General features: G+C 37.6%; 3 protein-coding genes across 3 annotated transcripts; 1 reads left to right on the top strand and 2 right to left on the bottom strand.

The window, feature by feature from the left end:
* The first annotated feature begins 1707 nt into the window (after window positions 1-1707).
* On the top strand, window positions 1708-5488 carry LOC131547116 (uncharacterized). The gene is made up of 2 exons (XM_058787415.1): window positions 1708-2577; window positions 3182-5488. Exons 1-2 carry the CDS (start codon window positions 2446-2448, stop codon window positions 5129-5131), a joined length of 2082 nt encoding a protein of 693 aa, XP_058643398.1. The 5' UTR covers window positions 1708-2445; the 3' UTR covers window positions 5132-5488.
* Window positions 5489-5654: 166 nt separating this feature from the next.
* LOC131547117 (uncharacterized) lies at window positions 5655-7669 on the bottom strand. The gene is made up of 2 exons (XM_058787417.1): window positions 6843-7669; window positions 5655-6077 (listed from the first exon to the last, which is right to left on the bottom strand). Exons 1-2 carry the CDS (start codon window positions 7653-7655, stop codon window positions 5742-5744), a joined length of 1149 nt encoding a protein of 382 aa, XP_058643400.1. The 5' UTR covers window positions 7656-7669; the 3' UTR covers window positions 5655-5741.
* A 764-nt stretch (window positions 7670-8433) lies between these two features.
* Window positions 8434-16087, bottom strand: gjc4b (gap junction protein gamma 4b). Its single transcript, XM_058787418.1, has 3 exons — window positions 15873-16087; window positions 11163-12321; window positions 8434-9947 (listed from the first exon to the last, which is right to left on the bottom strand). The coding sequence occupies exons 2-3, from the start codon at window positions 12289-12291 to the stop codon at window positions 9934-9936; spliced, it is 1143 nt and encodes a 380-aa protein (XP_058643401.1). The 5' UTR covers window positions 12292-12321; window positions 15873-16087; the 3' UTR covers window positions 8434-9933.
* Between the last annotated feature and the right edge of the window lie 383 nt (window positions 16088-16470).

Genomic DNA, 16470 nt, shown 5'->3' with positions numbered 1-16470 from the left:
TCAGTGGTTGATCACAGGGGTGCAAACTCGTCAGGGGTGAAAAAGGTGACAAACCAAAATACCCTCCCCCCGGCAACATACACACACACACACACACACACACACACACGTGTGTTAAAACTAAGGGCAAGTTAATTCACATAATTCACATAGCACATTTCACACACAATGGCAAGTTAAAGTGCTTTATAGGGAGAAAATGTTACACACTGCTAAAAATGCTTTTCTTACATTTTTTTCGTCTTGTTTCCAGTCCAAATATCTAATAATTCTTAAATCAAATAATTTTTTTCCCCCAGAAAAAAATACGTCAAAAGTCAAAATAATATTTTTTTCGGTTTTAAATAAGATTATTCTGCTTACCCCATTGGCAGATTATTTTGCTTGTTTTAAGGAAAAACTCCCTTTTTTTTTTTTTTTTTCTGAAAACAAGACCATTTTTACTTGTCTAGAAAATGCTTCTTGATTTAAGATTTTTTAGATATTTGGACTAGAAACAAGACAAAAACTCTCAAGTAGGAAATCATTTTTTTGCAGTGCACCATTCAAGGATAAACACCTTTATATGATTAAAAGACGTTTGAGCGACAACTACGGTCTACAATCAACGGATTGTTGTTAAGATGTTATATGAACTTAGTCAGGGCAAATAAACCATTGTAAATCTTCATTTCAGCACTCGAAAGTTTGAAGCAGCTGACGGGCTGAACGCGAGGTGTTTCTCTGTCTTGAAACAGGCTGTTACAGGCTGACACTTAGCTATGGTTTAGCGCTGCCTCCACTTGTGCGGAGTGATACTAATATTCCTGTACATTAATCAGTATGCTTTCCTTGTAGGTCGAACAGTTCTCAAATCGACTTCATGTCAGAGTAATAACTCACTGATGATATGCGAGACAAATGTTAAGGTCGAGACTGAGGAGCATTTTGCAAAGGGTAGCAAACTAATGTAGCGATAACGTAACTTACAATATTCATAGCTATTGCAACAGCAGCCTCACGCGGTAATCACCGCTGTAGCTTCCGTGACCTAAATTCCCAGAATGCATTGCCGCTGTGACGACACGTTCCCAGACTGGAACACAATTTACAGCAGATACAAATGCATTCCGTCCTGCTCTACAGTGAACTTAATTTAGCTAGCTGCAAACAGGCTAATCTAACCACCAGCATAGCCCAGTTACTTCACAAATAAGTTGCTTGCCGTTAGCTTGTTCCTTCACGTTTTACGTAGCCTCTGGGAATATGGATAGTTGCCTGCAGCGTCTAAAAGTTATGCTTCAGGAGTGAGATTGGTTGGATGAGGGAAAGAACATTAAGGTAAGCCAATCAGAGGCAGAGTAGGGCGGGTCTATTCCTTTGCCAACAGGGGAAAAAACGCTACAGGTGACATGACACTATGGAAGCCCGTTTCCGCCAGGTAAGAAAAAAATTAATGCCTCAAAAAGTCGAAATTATGACATACTTAAGTCATAATTTCGAGATAAAAAGTCGAAAATTATGACTTACTAAATCGAAATTATGAGAAATAAAAAGACAAAATTACGACTTAAGTCATAATTTCGAGATAAAAAGTCAAAATTATGACTTCAAAAGTCGAAATTATGAGATAAAATGTCGAAATTATGACTTAACTATGTCATAATTACGAGATAAAAAGTCGAAATTATGATTTAAAAAGTCGAAATTATGACTTGCTGCTGGCTCATCTACACGACAGGACGCACGATGATGTGAACACACTAAGTAGTAGCCTGATGATCTAGTAGTTTGATGATCATTGCCATAATTAGCGGAACGGCATGGAAAAGTATGAGCAAACCCACCCTTGAAAGCATTTCAAGCAAAGAATTGCATCACCCCAAGTAAGTCGCAAAATTACAGAAGTAGGCCTATTGCACATATGTAAAGCCTAGAATGATCCCGCATCATGTTCAGAATTTAATCATTGACTGGCGCATAAACGCTCTTTAACAATAGCCTAGGCTATATGGAAAAATTAGAACACTGTGGAAATGTTGAAGTTTGCAGATGTAAGTTATAATAATGATTAGCATGTAACATTTATGGGGAAACATAAAGCTACCATAATTCCAACAAAAAATATTAATTGGGTCAAATTTACTGCATAAATACGTGGCTACTGTCTTGAAATTGTATTTTATTATACGTGTTTACATATGCTTAATAGTAATAATGTTTATACATGTTGTTGTGATGTGCAGCCTAGGAAGTATGGTTTAAAAAAAAGAAGAAAAAAAACAATCAGAAATGATATATGTAAAACCTATTAATTTCATGTATCTTATTTATTTGTCATACAATCATCAATTCAGTTTCGATATCGAACCAAGACGGATTTCTCGTTGTGATTTCTATTGTTCGTTCAAAGTCGTACCCTCCACTAGATGGCAACACAGACCGATCTGATAGCAGCTCAAATTTATGTTGATAGACGTAACCAGCATTGAGGTATTATTATATACATCGTTGTCTTCTAGGATGGATGACATTTATGACTTTATGAAGTCAAGAAACGTTTCAGATGACATCATACAGCGAATGCAACAGGATAAGGTATTCATGAAACTGTTAAATATGTATCACATGTAGCCTACAGTCCCTAAAAATTGTCACAGAGAAACTTTGGAACAATATATTCTGTTTAAATTTTCTCCAGTAGAAGTGCTTAAACTGCTCTTTCTTGATATACTGAGTACTCAATACCGAGTACTGAATCCTATGTCTCTGGTTCAAAAAACAGACTGCCCTTATAACTCACTATAAACCCCTGGGTTTATAACAACCAGTTGACTGTACATTATTCCTTATACATTATAGTTAATCCAAGTCCCCTTTAATTCTATAGTGCTCAATACACATTTTGTTTTAAAGCAGCTTTACAGTAAGAAACAGGAAAATTATGGTCTTAAAGAATAATAAATAACGACATTGTTCAGCTGAAGTCAATTCAGCGTTAATTCAGTTATATTCAAAAACAGGTTATGATCACTTATGAAATTAGATCAAATACCTTGTAAACAATAGTGTCATTGTCCATCTCAGCTCAGTTCTCACCCAATTTCAGTTCAGTTGAATCAGTAATATTTCTGAACTATACCTCACAGTGTCACTGACATTAGAGAATGGTAAACGTATATTTAAAGTGTTCTTTTTGCAGATTGATTGCAGTGTCATACAGCTTATGACAGATGACCAGCTGAAGGAATATCTGCCTTCCTATGGTGACCGACTGGCTGTTCATGGATACTGCAGGCGAAAAGAACAAGATCCCAGTGGCCGAAAAGCTAAACTTTTTGATCGGCTGAGAACCAGGCTAGCAAGAAGCAAAGGTGACACTGACAATGTATGTGAAAAAACAATGTCAAAAAATGCTCAAAAGAGTATGCGAAAAATTGAGATGGGATGGATGCATTTTCGAGAAGGGAAGTTTACTCAGGTCCGAACAAAAAAAGGTGGGGGTACACGGAAAATCTCTGTGTCAAAGGACTGTAGAAAAAAGGATCTACTTGAAAAGGCTGTCAAGTTGTTTTTTCCTGGTGAGAAAAGTTCAGAGGGAAACTTCACAGATTTTGTGGTTGATGTAACAGACTTTAAAGAGCAAGCAATAGATGACCAGATTACAGTTGGAGAACTTTATGAGCTGACCAAATTACCAGTCTTGCGTTTTTACTTGACAACCAAGAAGAAAATCATCCCTAGTGACACGCAGTCAGACACACAGTTCCACTTCAGCAGCGAAACAATTGCGCAGAGAGTGGAAAACATGCAAGATTCCTGGTCTCCCACACGTACCAGCCAGTCCGCTCTGTTCTCTGAGAATGTTGAGCCAGATCTAATTTACATAAGCAGTAGCGCTGTAATTGCAACAGGCAGTGATGATGTTTTTTTGTCTGACTCAATAACTAGCGTGCCTGATGCATCAAGTGCGATTGAGACTGATGCAGCCAGACAGCCAGAGGTGGACAATCTGGAGGATAGTGGCACTGTAACAGTCTCCACTGGACACATCTCTGGGCTGGAAGACACTGCGCTAGATGACACCTTACCTCTTTTAGAGGAATCATATTCTGTTCCTTCTCCAATTGATAACTCACCAGAGCCGTTTGTTCAGAGTGAAAGGGTGAAGAAAATTCTTGTTATTCATCGTGGCCAGGCCCTTCGACAGCTTATTGCACATTTTTGTGACAAAAGTGTCTTGACAGATAACATATCTATGAAAGTCATTCTTCCTGATGGACGGCTAGAAAATGCTGTTGATGAAGGGGGGGTTTTGAGGGATGTGCTTTCTGAGTTTTGGAATGACTTTTATGAGCAATGCACTTTGGGAAATAGTTTTAAGGTCCCTTATCTACGACATGACTTTGGTCAACAAGAGTGGGAAAGCATTGGCCGAATCATTGCATTTGGTTGGCTAAAAGAGAAGTACCTGCCTGTAAAAATAGCACCTGTAATGCTGGAACAGGCAGCTCATGGATGTGTCACAACAAGTCTTGTGGACTGCTTTCTCAGATATGTTACAGAATCAGACAGGGTGATCCTAGAATCATGCCGTTCACATTTTGAAGATGTGGACAAAGAAGAGCTGTTTGAGGTGATGGATCATCATAACTGTCGAAGAGTCCCAACAGCAGATAATATTGAGCAGCTCTTGGAGGAGATGGCACATCAGAAGTTGATTCAAGAACCTGCGTTTGTGATAGAGCAGTGGCATGATGTGCTTGCACCTATGAGAATTGAGCTCCAGGACATCGCAGCTGCCTATGATGAACTCCAACCGACATCAAGAAAGGTCATGAAATCAATAGCTTACCCTGCTACGATGAATGTACAACAAAAACAAACTGGCAGGTATCTAAGTACATTTCTTAGAGAATCAGATAAACAACACCTGTCCCTCTTCCTTCGGTTTTGCACCGGGTCAGATTTGTTCCTGGGAAAGAACATCACCGTTAGCTTCACACAACTGGAAGGCTTTCAAAGACGACCCATTGCACACACATGTGGCTGTCACCTGGAGCTGCCTGTGAATTATGATAACTACCCAGAGTTTCGCCACGAAATGAACAAAGTGTTAGAGAGCAACATATGGGTCATGGATATAGTCTAGGACACTTAGTATAGGCCTACTATTTAGGAAGGAACTGAAGCTAAGCTTAAACAACCTAAAAAGCTTTATTTTTTGTTTTTTTCTCAAGATGTGATTTACATGTTCACATTTCCAAAGTTCCTGTTAATATTCTCTCTAAGGCACAAGAGAAGGAACTGAAGTTAAGCTTAAACAACATAATTGAGGTCAAAGCAAGCTTTATTTTTTGTTTTTGTCTTTTTTTTTTTCCAAGATGCGTTTTACATGTTCACATTTCCAAAGTTTCTGTTAATATTCTCTCTGAGGCACAAAGTTTGAAAGGGCCTTTTTGATATTCCAGTAACAAAGATTCTACAATTTGTCATGTATTTTGATAAAAAGAGGTTTTTCTACACATATTATACAAAACTTTCCTTTTGTTTTTATTCTCGTCATCACTGTTCTTTCATTACTATAACACAAGTAGCCTATGCTACAGTTTATTTAAATGTATTTTTTTTCCAATTGCAATTTTGGAATGTGTTGTTTTGGGACAATTAAACAATTCCCTTGTTAAAACACAACTTGTTTGTCTTCATTACTGACCAGTAGAATACAAATATCAAATGTTAAGTCTTCAGCAACACATTTTTTAGTTACGAGGCTCCAACACACTGTTAATTAGATCTCTAAGTGTTATGTACAAGTCCACTGCTGCAAACACATCATTTGTAAGGTTCAAATCATGCTCTGACATAAGATCAACACATGTGTTAAAAATGTCTTCATCGCATGGAAAGTCCTTGAAAATACACTCTTCTAAACAGACTTGAACCTTCTCCAGATGTACTGGATGCAGGTGGTCTGTGGCTCCATATAGATGAGATACTGCATACATGATGGATGGTCGGCCATGTGGTGACCGTGAGTTGTGGACGGGCCGTATTCTGTGATTGTTCCAAGCTAAGACAATCTCATCAAGCTCTTCCTGTAAGGAAACGTATTGAAACAGAGTTAGTAGATGTCTGTCAATCTATGTGTGTAGCAGGAGAATCAAACAGAGCATGCATCATGGAACCAGGTAATCAAACCACAGAAAATGTGCAATGAATAGAATTAAGATATTTTACATTTTTGGTATGCATAATAAAAATGATTTATAACATTAAAAATACACTGATTGAGTGAGGACGTCAATAAAAGATGTGAGCCAAGTTACAATTCCATGTTAGACTATAGGTAACATCTGGTGGACACTTGGGGAAGTGACAGGCAAAACTGAGTGACATTTGCAGAATGTTATTTTACTTTTGATCTGATCTATTTCAGTTTATAATAACTATAGTTAATTTTGCCTTTAAACACCAGGTCTATGCTACAGTTAAATAAATCTAATAAAGTGTATTGAAAATTATCAGGATTTTCAGATTCAGATTAAATTAAATAACATTTTTAGATAAACTCTTGCTAGCTTTTATCGTGTTAATCAGCTTTATAGCCTATTTTCAGTTCTCGTAATTGATGGAACAAAATGTGGAAGTTATTGTTGGTTTAAACCAGTATTCCTTTTTCAGTTAACATATTAAGAATACTTTTGTAACTTTTAATGCCTAGCCAAACCATTTTGAATACAGTATCCCGACATAAATTTAGACTATATTAAGCCTACTGAACTCCACATAAAATCGGTGACTACAAAGTCCTCTAAAAGACATTAATGCAATCAAGGCAGTTGCGATAAATGAGATCTCACCTGGATTTTGTTAAGGAAACAGAACTGGACCAAGGATTTGTCCAAAAGAGTGTCTGCGAAGTGCCCATCCTCTCTCAGTTTGTCAAAGAGGTCTATCCAAAATTGGACACATTCACTTCGCAGAGTGAGCCACCATCTTTCGATGCGCTGGTTTCCAGAGCTTGGGCCAAAAGTAACATGGTCTGTTTCTGGTCGATCCTCAGAAAAAGTAAAAAAATTGTGCATCTCAGCCAAATGAACATTTTCTGTTCCTAAATCTAGCCTTACTCTAGCAGGACACCCCCCAGCTTTAATTACTGCATCCATGAAGTATCCAGCAATGAGTCTTGGATCATTGTTGGTCTTGTATGCCTCAAGCCATATCATGCTCCTGGAAAATCCATCAATACATCCACTTATTCCGATTCCAAATGGCTTCAGCTTGTCATAGCCATCTACGTACCACACAAAGTTCGGACCACGGCTATGATATACACGCCGCCTCAGTCGATTTCTTGACCTCAAGTTAACCCCTTCACCATCTAAAAGCCGGAGCAGAACTTCCCTATCAGTTACAATACCATTCAACCAACATTTTTGGTGCATCCATCTATAACCATAGGACTGGCCAGAGGTTTGAAGTTGCTGTTCAATGAAAGCTGCCACCTCAGTCACATCCGTTTTGTTCTTTCTGCGCCAAAGCTGTTTCTTGCTTAAAATCCTTTCAAGAGTGCGTTTGCTCAGAACTATTCCATGCCGTTCCGCTAATAAAGCAAGAATTTCATCGTTAGTAAAACCACGTTTAAAATACTCCTTAATATGTTCACAATCCATCGGACCACCTGTGTTGTATCTTATTAGATCATGAGCCTGCAGGTCATCAAGTCATAATTTCGACTTTTAAAGTCATTATTTTGACTTTTAAAATATCATAATTTCGATTTTTTTTTTAAGTCATAATTTCGACTTAGTAAATCATAATTTCGACTTTTTATCTCGAAATTATGACTTAAGTATGTCATAATTTCGACTTTTTGAGGCATTAATTTTTTTCTTACCTGGCGGAAATGGGCTTCCATATGACACAGATGACTCGCTTTTTAATTTTTTTACAGATCTACATGATTCACGTGAATAACCTATTTCAAGGTGAAAACGGCGAATTTCGCCGAAACGTGACAAGTTTGCACCCCTGTGATCAGGAAAGCTTTTTGATACCCCTGTATACTCTACTTATAGGTATTCAGTCAAGATATGATATAAAAATTACACACATGTATACAGTTTAATACATGGAATACAACTGAAAAATTATAGATATTAAAATAGAAGAAACAAACAAACAAACAAACAAACAAAATACTGGCTTGTTTCTGCAGAGTATGCGATTTATAACCAATGTCAAATTATTGCAGTGATGCCCAAAGGAATTTAGGCATCACAGCATTATGCTTGTGAAATATGACAAAATGTTCATTTTGAGATGACAGTTGAGTGAGATAAAAATAAAAAGTAGATTTGACTAAGTCATGGGAAACACCATAAACTGCATATTCGAACCTATACTGTAATCTATCACTCTTGCTGCTGCTAGTTCAGTGAAAGATACATTAAAAAAAAAAAACTATCTCTGTACGTTAATGTGTTTTATAAGGCATTTATAACTCACTGTAAATATTTATGACATAATATTTAATCACACAAAGGACCTTTTATCAGGCAATGGTTAAACACCTCAAATAAGACAAAAACTGGCCCAACCTCAATGATATATCAGTCTGTCATTATTCAAGACAAATTAATAATTCTTGGAAGCACAAAAAAAAAAAAAATGAACAGTGAGGCATGGCTGCATTTTTTAAACCAAAGGTTTATTTTAAGATTACAAAACCTTACAAAAAGCATTAAAAAAATATAAAAAAAATTGAGATGATCCTGGAGAAATGTATCAAAAGATGGAAAACCTGGCTGTTAACAGACATGGGTGAATTAAACCATTTCAAAACGACAGATTGCATTGGTACCATGTATAAAACATTAGGCTCTATGGCTTTCAATTCTGAGACCTTATTGCTATTCAGTGTAAACTTTGGACCAACTTATGATTTTCATTTGCATAAAGGAGGCAAAATGACACCCCAACCTGAAAAAAAAAAAAAAAAACTAATTAAATGATTTTCTTTTTTATTAGTGCTTTCAATTGTGTGAAGACATTCTCTGAAAAGCGGAGTTTGCCTTTCTAACAGTCAAATGAAACTAAAGCCAAACTTGTTTAAAGCCTCAGAAAACAACAGAAGTAAACAAAAAGAAAACAAATAAGACTGAAATTGTAGCCTACAGAGAAGGTTCTTCAAAATAAGAGGGATAGTAATCAATACTTCTCATATACAGGTAAAGTACACAATATGCAAATAGAATATCAAAAGCTTCTTTGTAGATCAATAATTGATTCACAAGTATTCAAGCATTTTCCAGGTTTTCCCCATTTAATTCGTTACAAACATACACTAATTGTGGTCCACTACTCAAACCACAGAACTGTTCTAAACATACTAAACTACATTTCTGATGTGGTTTTACACTGGCTCGTCCATCTCGTTTTGGAATGGCAAAGATATGTAAACTCCAGTTTAAGGCATTTTTGAGATGCAACCCTTGGCACTTCACAAGAAGTGTGGTAAACAAATGGAAGAACCAGAATTTATTTTTCCTATGAAAAAAAAAAAAGACGACAAGAAATGAGAGACATTGCACAGTCGCCTAGTGACTGAGGAGTATAACAACCATCTTCCTAACTAGCTTTTGGGCACTTTGGAGTATCAGGCAGACTGGCTGATGTCAAGTATAACTGGCTGGTGAGATGCTGCTTTCTGAGATTTTAACTTAGCATTCACTTGCCATAATACTGCACGACACATTCTCACAGATTCACCAGTGTGCACAAAGACACACATGCTCCACTCGGTTCACACAATGTTCAATGTTCAGCAGCCAAACATAAAATACACAACACGCACATACAGAAACTTTCTGCTTTTCAAGATGAGCCATGTCAACCACAGGTGGGGCGCTTTGTTGCACAGGAAAGCAGATGATAGTCTATTAGTCTCAATCAAGCACGGATCCCTATGAGAGACAGAGAGAAAAAGAAAAATCATTAAAACTCACATATCTTCATTTTGAGACAGTAACAACATCAGTCTCCATTTTGAACTTCATTCTCCAAAAAAAAAAAAAAAAAAAAAAAAAAAAAGGGGTGGGAATCTTCAGGCACTTCACGATCCAATCCTGGGAGTCACGATCCGATTCCAAAACAATTCTTGCTCTACATTTCCCATTTGGTTTCACGATTCCATTCAATTACAATTATCATTATCAACTCAATATCACGATGCGTCACATTCTGTTTTCAATATTACTGCACATGGCTACATTTTCATATAAATTTTAAATCTAATGTATTTTGTGCAAAATTTACTATTTTTTTTATTATACAAGCAGGCTACTTTTTTTAAAACAATTACTTACTTTAAATAAGTATCCGAAAGTTTACAGACAATAGTTATGGGTTTTTCCTTTTTTCCCCCTCAGCATTATTGCCGTTTGATTATTACTGATGAGATCATAGACAGTGGCAGCTTTAACAGGCTGCATTCACACTAATGCACAGATCTATTTCGATAAATCAGATGTTTTGTCCTGCTCTGAAAACATAACGGACTGTGTGCACATCAACTTCGTATAAAAGTATTTGAAAATGCAAGTGCATTTAACCGCAGCCACAATCGAGCTTCAGGACAAACAAACACAAAGCGCACGTGAAAGTCTGTCAGTGCATCTAATATAGTACTGCATTCCAAACGGTATAAATTAAAGCATATCTAAAGTAAAACACGGCGGGTGGAAGCACACACTGTCAAGCAATGTGCACGTGTCTCAGTACAAATTCTGTTCAATGAAGCCCACCGCGTCTCTAGCGCGCACATATGCGAAAAAAAATAAACATGAAATATTTAGAATCGATGAAGAGCGAATCACGATGCATCGGAGAATTGATTTTTCTCCTCCCACCCCTAATAAATAAAATACATTATACTTGTAATAAAAATACATTTTTAAACAAATATAAATGTATATTACATATATAGTATAAATAGTGCGCATATATTTCATTAATAAATTATATAGAGATACTTGCATCTATAAAACTACATTTTATATAAATAAATATACATATTTTTAGAAATGACACACACACACTTCCTTATTTCTACCTCTCCCCCACCCCCCCAAAAAAACAAAACGAGAAGCTATTGTGAAATTGTGTTTTTTTTGCCTTACCTTTTTCACATGTGCTTCCCTGCTTCTCCTGAGCGAAGTTGAGTCTGTTCTGCTCGACAGCAGTGCCGTTGGACTCTGGGCTGCTGCTGCGTGAAGGACTGCTCTCCCCATGCTGATAGACCATATCCAGATGCTGCTGGGCCAGTTTTAGGTGTCTACGCAGGTGATCAATATCTCGCGATGACGACTCGTCACCAAAAGACTCCCGACCAGAATCCAAGTTATACTCCGGTTTCAATCCCATGGACAGCTTGTCTTTTTTCAGTGCAGTGTGGTACCCTGGCGGGGCTGTGGGCACCTGTCTGCATATGGCACCACGGGGGCGAGCAACACTGTGGTTGCGCGCGCGTCGCCGAAAAGCATCACGGATTCCACTGAGGCCCAAATGAAGAATCTCCAGCACCGTGAGAGACAAGCAGAGACAGCTCACGGCATACATGATCAGCAGGAAGATCGTTTTCTCCGTGGGACGTGACACAAAACAGTCCACTGTGTGTGGGCAGGGACTGCGAGTGCACACGTATGAGGGGGAGACCTCGAAACCATACAGGATATACTGGCCGAAGAGAAAGCCCACCTCGAAAACAACCCGAGATAGAAGCTGTAGGATGTACACCTTCATGAGCCCATCCCGCTTTATCCTCCGCCGGCCATCGTGTTTAGGGCCAGGCTTCTCAGGTACTTTCTCTTTCTCGGGCAGGATCTCCTCCATCATCATGGGATCTTCCTCACCGTTGTCCTCAGCCTCCTCATAATCACGGTTGGCTCCGCGTTTAATCATGGGCATGCGTTTCCTGTTACCCGGCTTGTACTCATCATCATTCATGCGAGCAATCTTGTGCATAGCAAACCCCAGGTACATAATAGTGGGGGTCGTGATCAAAATGATCTGAAAAACCCAAAACCTTACATGAGAGAGTGGTGCAAACGCATCATAGCAGACATTTTCACAACCAGGTTGCTGGGTGTTACAAACAAATTTGCTCTGTTCATCGTAGTATATTGATTCTCCCCCCACAACAGTCAACACAATGCGGAAGACGATAAATAATGTCAACCAGATCTTGCCCACAAAGGTGGAGTGGTTGGAGATTTCATCCAACAGCCGCGTTAGAAAGCTCCAGCTCATGATGCTTTGAGAAGAGCCGCCGTCTCAGTCCTGCACGAGAACAAGACATTAAATATTAGTAATGGAAAACAGCATCAAAAAGAGGATTTAAGACATTAGTACATTACATCCAATAATAAATATGGCCTAACTGCCTACAACAACTGACAAAAGTTGACTATTCTGAGGAGATGAGGTGCTGATTCAATGTTTCAAACCATGAACAAGATATTTACAGCTTTCCATGCATCTTAGCAAAATGACAACGAACAAGCTGTATGAGGTGCTTTGCTTTATCAGTTAAAAAAAATTAAAGTTTCTAAGAGCCTTTTATAAAAGGCTTGGTTGACCAGAAATATCCACTAGATGGTGCTAAAAGGTCACTTTTCTATCAAGCTCTGTCACAGAAACAAGTCAGATAAATGTTTAATTAATCTAATAAGAACCATTTTAACTATATTCATTCAATTAAATTAATGAAGTAAAAAAAAAACAGGCCCTTACAGGAAGAAACATGTCCTAAAATATACATTTACTTAATTCACCTCAATTTGCATAGTCTTTCAATGAAAAAAAAATAAAAATTATTAATCTTAATTATGTTTGAATAAGACAGGTTTACAGAAGGACCAAAGGAAAAAAAAAAAAATCATTTGCATGAGGAATTTACTACCTTGGTGTTATCTGATCTCTAGTGTGTAACACCTACTTATTAAAACATTCAGTTACTCTAGTGTTAAGCAAATAGAGCATGGGTCTCATGTAGACCTGACAGATCTTGTAGACTTGACACAGAAAGATAAATTAATTTTCCCAACTAAAGGCCCCAGAAGTCACTGTAGAAATGGCAGCCCTAACAAAGTAAATTCAAAACAGGCAACCAATTGAAAATAGTTTGGTCACAATCTGGAGTCCAGCTACTTTAAGAGTAGAGAGAGGATGGGGTCATCTGCCGGTCTAATCAAACAGTGCAATCCACACCGACTTCAAGTAAACAAAAGGCACTTCAGGCATGGCAGGGACTTGATTTTTCCACAAAGTTCAGTGTGTGAATTTATCAAAACATCTGTAAAGACTCTCTAGGGTTCCCTCTATTATTGACCACGGACTTTCTATGACTTTGTTCTTGATTAGTGGATGAGTATTTTCAAAGCAGCGCTGGAGAAAAAGATTATAGATTTAGAGAAATTTTACTTGATTAGTATAGTATTGAAGTATAACAAATGTCTCTAATAAGACCAGCAAGTACATTCTAAATTACTTGATTTATCCGTTTCCACAATCATGAGAACCTCGACTCCCACTCCAGTCCAAGCCCAAATTCAAATAAAATTAATGGGAACTGGTGGTGATGACGTGCTGCCAATGGCCACAACTTCTGTCCAAGTGTTTATTAGAGACAGTTGCATGAAGTGAGGGACACGCTGTTGTGGTAGAGAACACAGACTATGAGTGCCATTTAAAGGCTTCAAAATCACTGTAATTTGTAGTCCGTACAAAGGGCCATATCCGATCACTGGCAGCAGTATGGTTGTCGTTTGTAACATTCCACAGCTGGTGCCCAGTTGGCCCTCAAATTACACATCAGCAGGGCCCCAAACAGTCTCTACGCTTACAACACACCTAGCTTGGTGATCTTATAAAGGTGTGATCTTATAACTGGGCGCGCACACTTTTTGGTCGATGAATGACCAATAGTCATTGATGTAGCACTAGACAAAAACTTTGAATCATATATTTAAAGTAACTAAAGTGCAGATAAAGGCGTAATCAGGATGGAAAGAGATTAAGAAGGAAAAAAATAAATAAAAAATAAGTTTAGATTCTAAACTTAGAAAGACCAGCAGAATTGTACTTGAATAACTGTACATGTGAAATTCAAAGGGAGTACAAAAAAAAAAAAAAATTCTTCAACAAAATATTGTGTTCAGACTCCAGAAGAAACAAATTCATACAGGTTTGGAACAACAGACTGTGAGTGCCTCAGCAACACCTCAAACCTAACCCTGACCTCCTAAGTCAAGCAGCACCACACAGAGGAACCATTACCACGTCAGACATTAACTTTAAGAGAGAGAACAGAGTGGCTTTGTGGAGACATCTGAGAAAGTAGTTATCGTTCCAATCCAGATTCCTTCAGCTTTGGGGAAAGGACAGGAGACTGGTTCTTACCTCAAAACAACATATCAGTTTCTAAGAAACTTAAGAGCAGTTTGATGCAGAATCACCACATTTAATGTGCATTTTCTGCAAGTTTTTTAATATTTCAAAAAGCATGGTGGTCACTTACCCTATACCAAATGATATTCACAAAATGTGTTTATGAACTAATCTGGCAGGCTGGTGGAAAATTCTGGCATTTAAAACATAAAAGACTGGGCTTTTACTGAAACGATTCTTTGTAACAATCTTGACGAAATAACTAGTGTTTAAAAACTTTTTTAAACTCAGCAAATCCTAGGGTCAGCAGAAGAGTTTTCAACCTACCAATACAGTAACGTAGACACGTTAAATGTTGTTCAGTATGAGAAAAAAGACGCAATATTGATTTGCGCATGCGCAGTAAGCCCTGGTAGGAAAACCTGACGGGTAGGATAAAATGTCAGGACACCGGTGTTGACCTAAGCATAAAAAATAAAAATAAAAATCTGTAGATAATCAGGTTGATCTCTATTATGAATTCAAATATAAACAATACTCATGTTTCTTAGTTATTGAATCTTTAACATCGAGGGAATTTAGAGAATAGCACCCAACAATAAACTAACTTAAATTGAACTGTAGGGAAAGTAGTACCAATAAACGTGACCACGTAGAAAGCAAATTTACATTAAAAAAATAAGTAATGATAGTTTTTACTCTTCGTAGTTTAATTTGTTATGCGGTCAACCAATACTAAAAAGGTACACAAATTATTTTAGTGTATCATTATGAGACAAGAGATAACATTACAAGATAGGAAAAATATCTGTAACTTATCGGTGGATTTTTTTTAACAAATAAAAGACAACAAAATATTTTAAATACGAAGCATACTGTTTTTGATGATTCAGCCGGAAAATAAATAAAAAAAATAAATACCATTTCGATAAATATTTAACTCTACTCAAGCTCAACGTGTCGATGTGGACGCGCGAACGGTGGCGCGCTTTTACCTGAGGTGAATCTTTTTTTGCTCCCCTCAAAGTACGTTAAGGGAAAAAAGAGCCAACATCCCAAACAGCAGCGTGGCTGAGTTTCAAGGCCACTTACAGAAGAACATGATAACTCTTGAATATCGACCACAGAAAGAGGTTTCGTCGTACAGCTACGAACGGTTTGTCCGTTATCCTTCCACGAAAATGCTCATCCAGTTGTAAGTTCACTATTGTTCTCCGACTGACGCAAGAAAGACGCGACAGTCCCTTATAAAACAACTCACAAATTTAACTCTAATGGTGCTGTTAGTGAAAAAAATAAGAGCATAAACTACCCACCAAAACAACCAATAGCGCAGAAAAAGAAGCTATTTTGTTGTGTTTGCGCAAGATGTCACCAAAAGAATCCGTTGGCGGCGTCACTGGCGAATTTCAGTCAGTTAAGGAGAGGGAAAAAAAACATACCTCGTTAAATCGATTTCCACACTTTTCCTCAGTCCTTCGTAAGAGTTTATACGAACGCTTGAAATATCACCACATCCCTCAGCTATCTTTGACGATGAAAGCCACACTCGTTGTTAACCCATTCGGAGTATTGCAGCATGTGTACCCACCACACGCCGTCGTGGGGTTCATATAGCGTCAGAAACAAAGAGGCTACTGGCGCTCCTCCCGCCTGCGTACCCCACCCCCTTCCAGGCCTGAGTATGAAATTTGATATAGTCTATAGTTTGATATAGTACATTTTTTTGTAGCTCATACCCTGCTGTCGCATTCTTGATTTGCATCCCATCGCATATTTTGAAGAAATGTAAAAAAAAAAAAAAAAAATCGATAAATAAAATAAAAATGTCTAATTTTACAATTGCACATTACATTAATTAACTTGTTTAAGTGGTAGCATGTAGGCTACCCAATATTATTGATTTTAAATGTCTGGTTAATGGAGCTTTTATTTGTAACTGTAAAATCACAGATGCATGGTGATGGATGGATCAATACTAAAGTATGCATGTTGCATTCAGAAGATTGAATCATTAGTTCACATTAGTTTAATGTTTTG

This window comes from Onychostoma macrolepis, chromosome 09 (genome assembly GCF_012432095.1).
Source record: "Onychostoma macrolepis isolate SWU-2019 chromosome 09, ASM1243209v1, whole genome shotgun sequence".
Lineage (NCBI taxonomy): Eukaryota > Metazoa > Chordata > Actinopteri > Cypriniformes > Cyprinidae > Onychostoma > Onychostoma macrolepis.
Note: the sequence above shows the minus strand (reverse complement) of the source record. Positions and strands in the feature narration are given on the sequence as shown.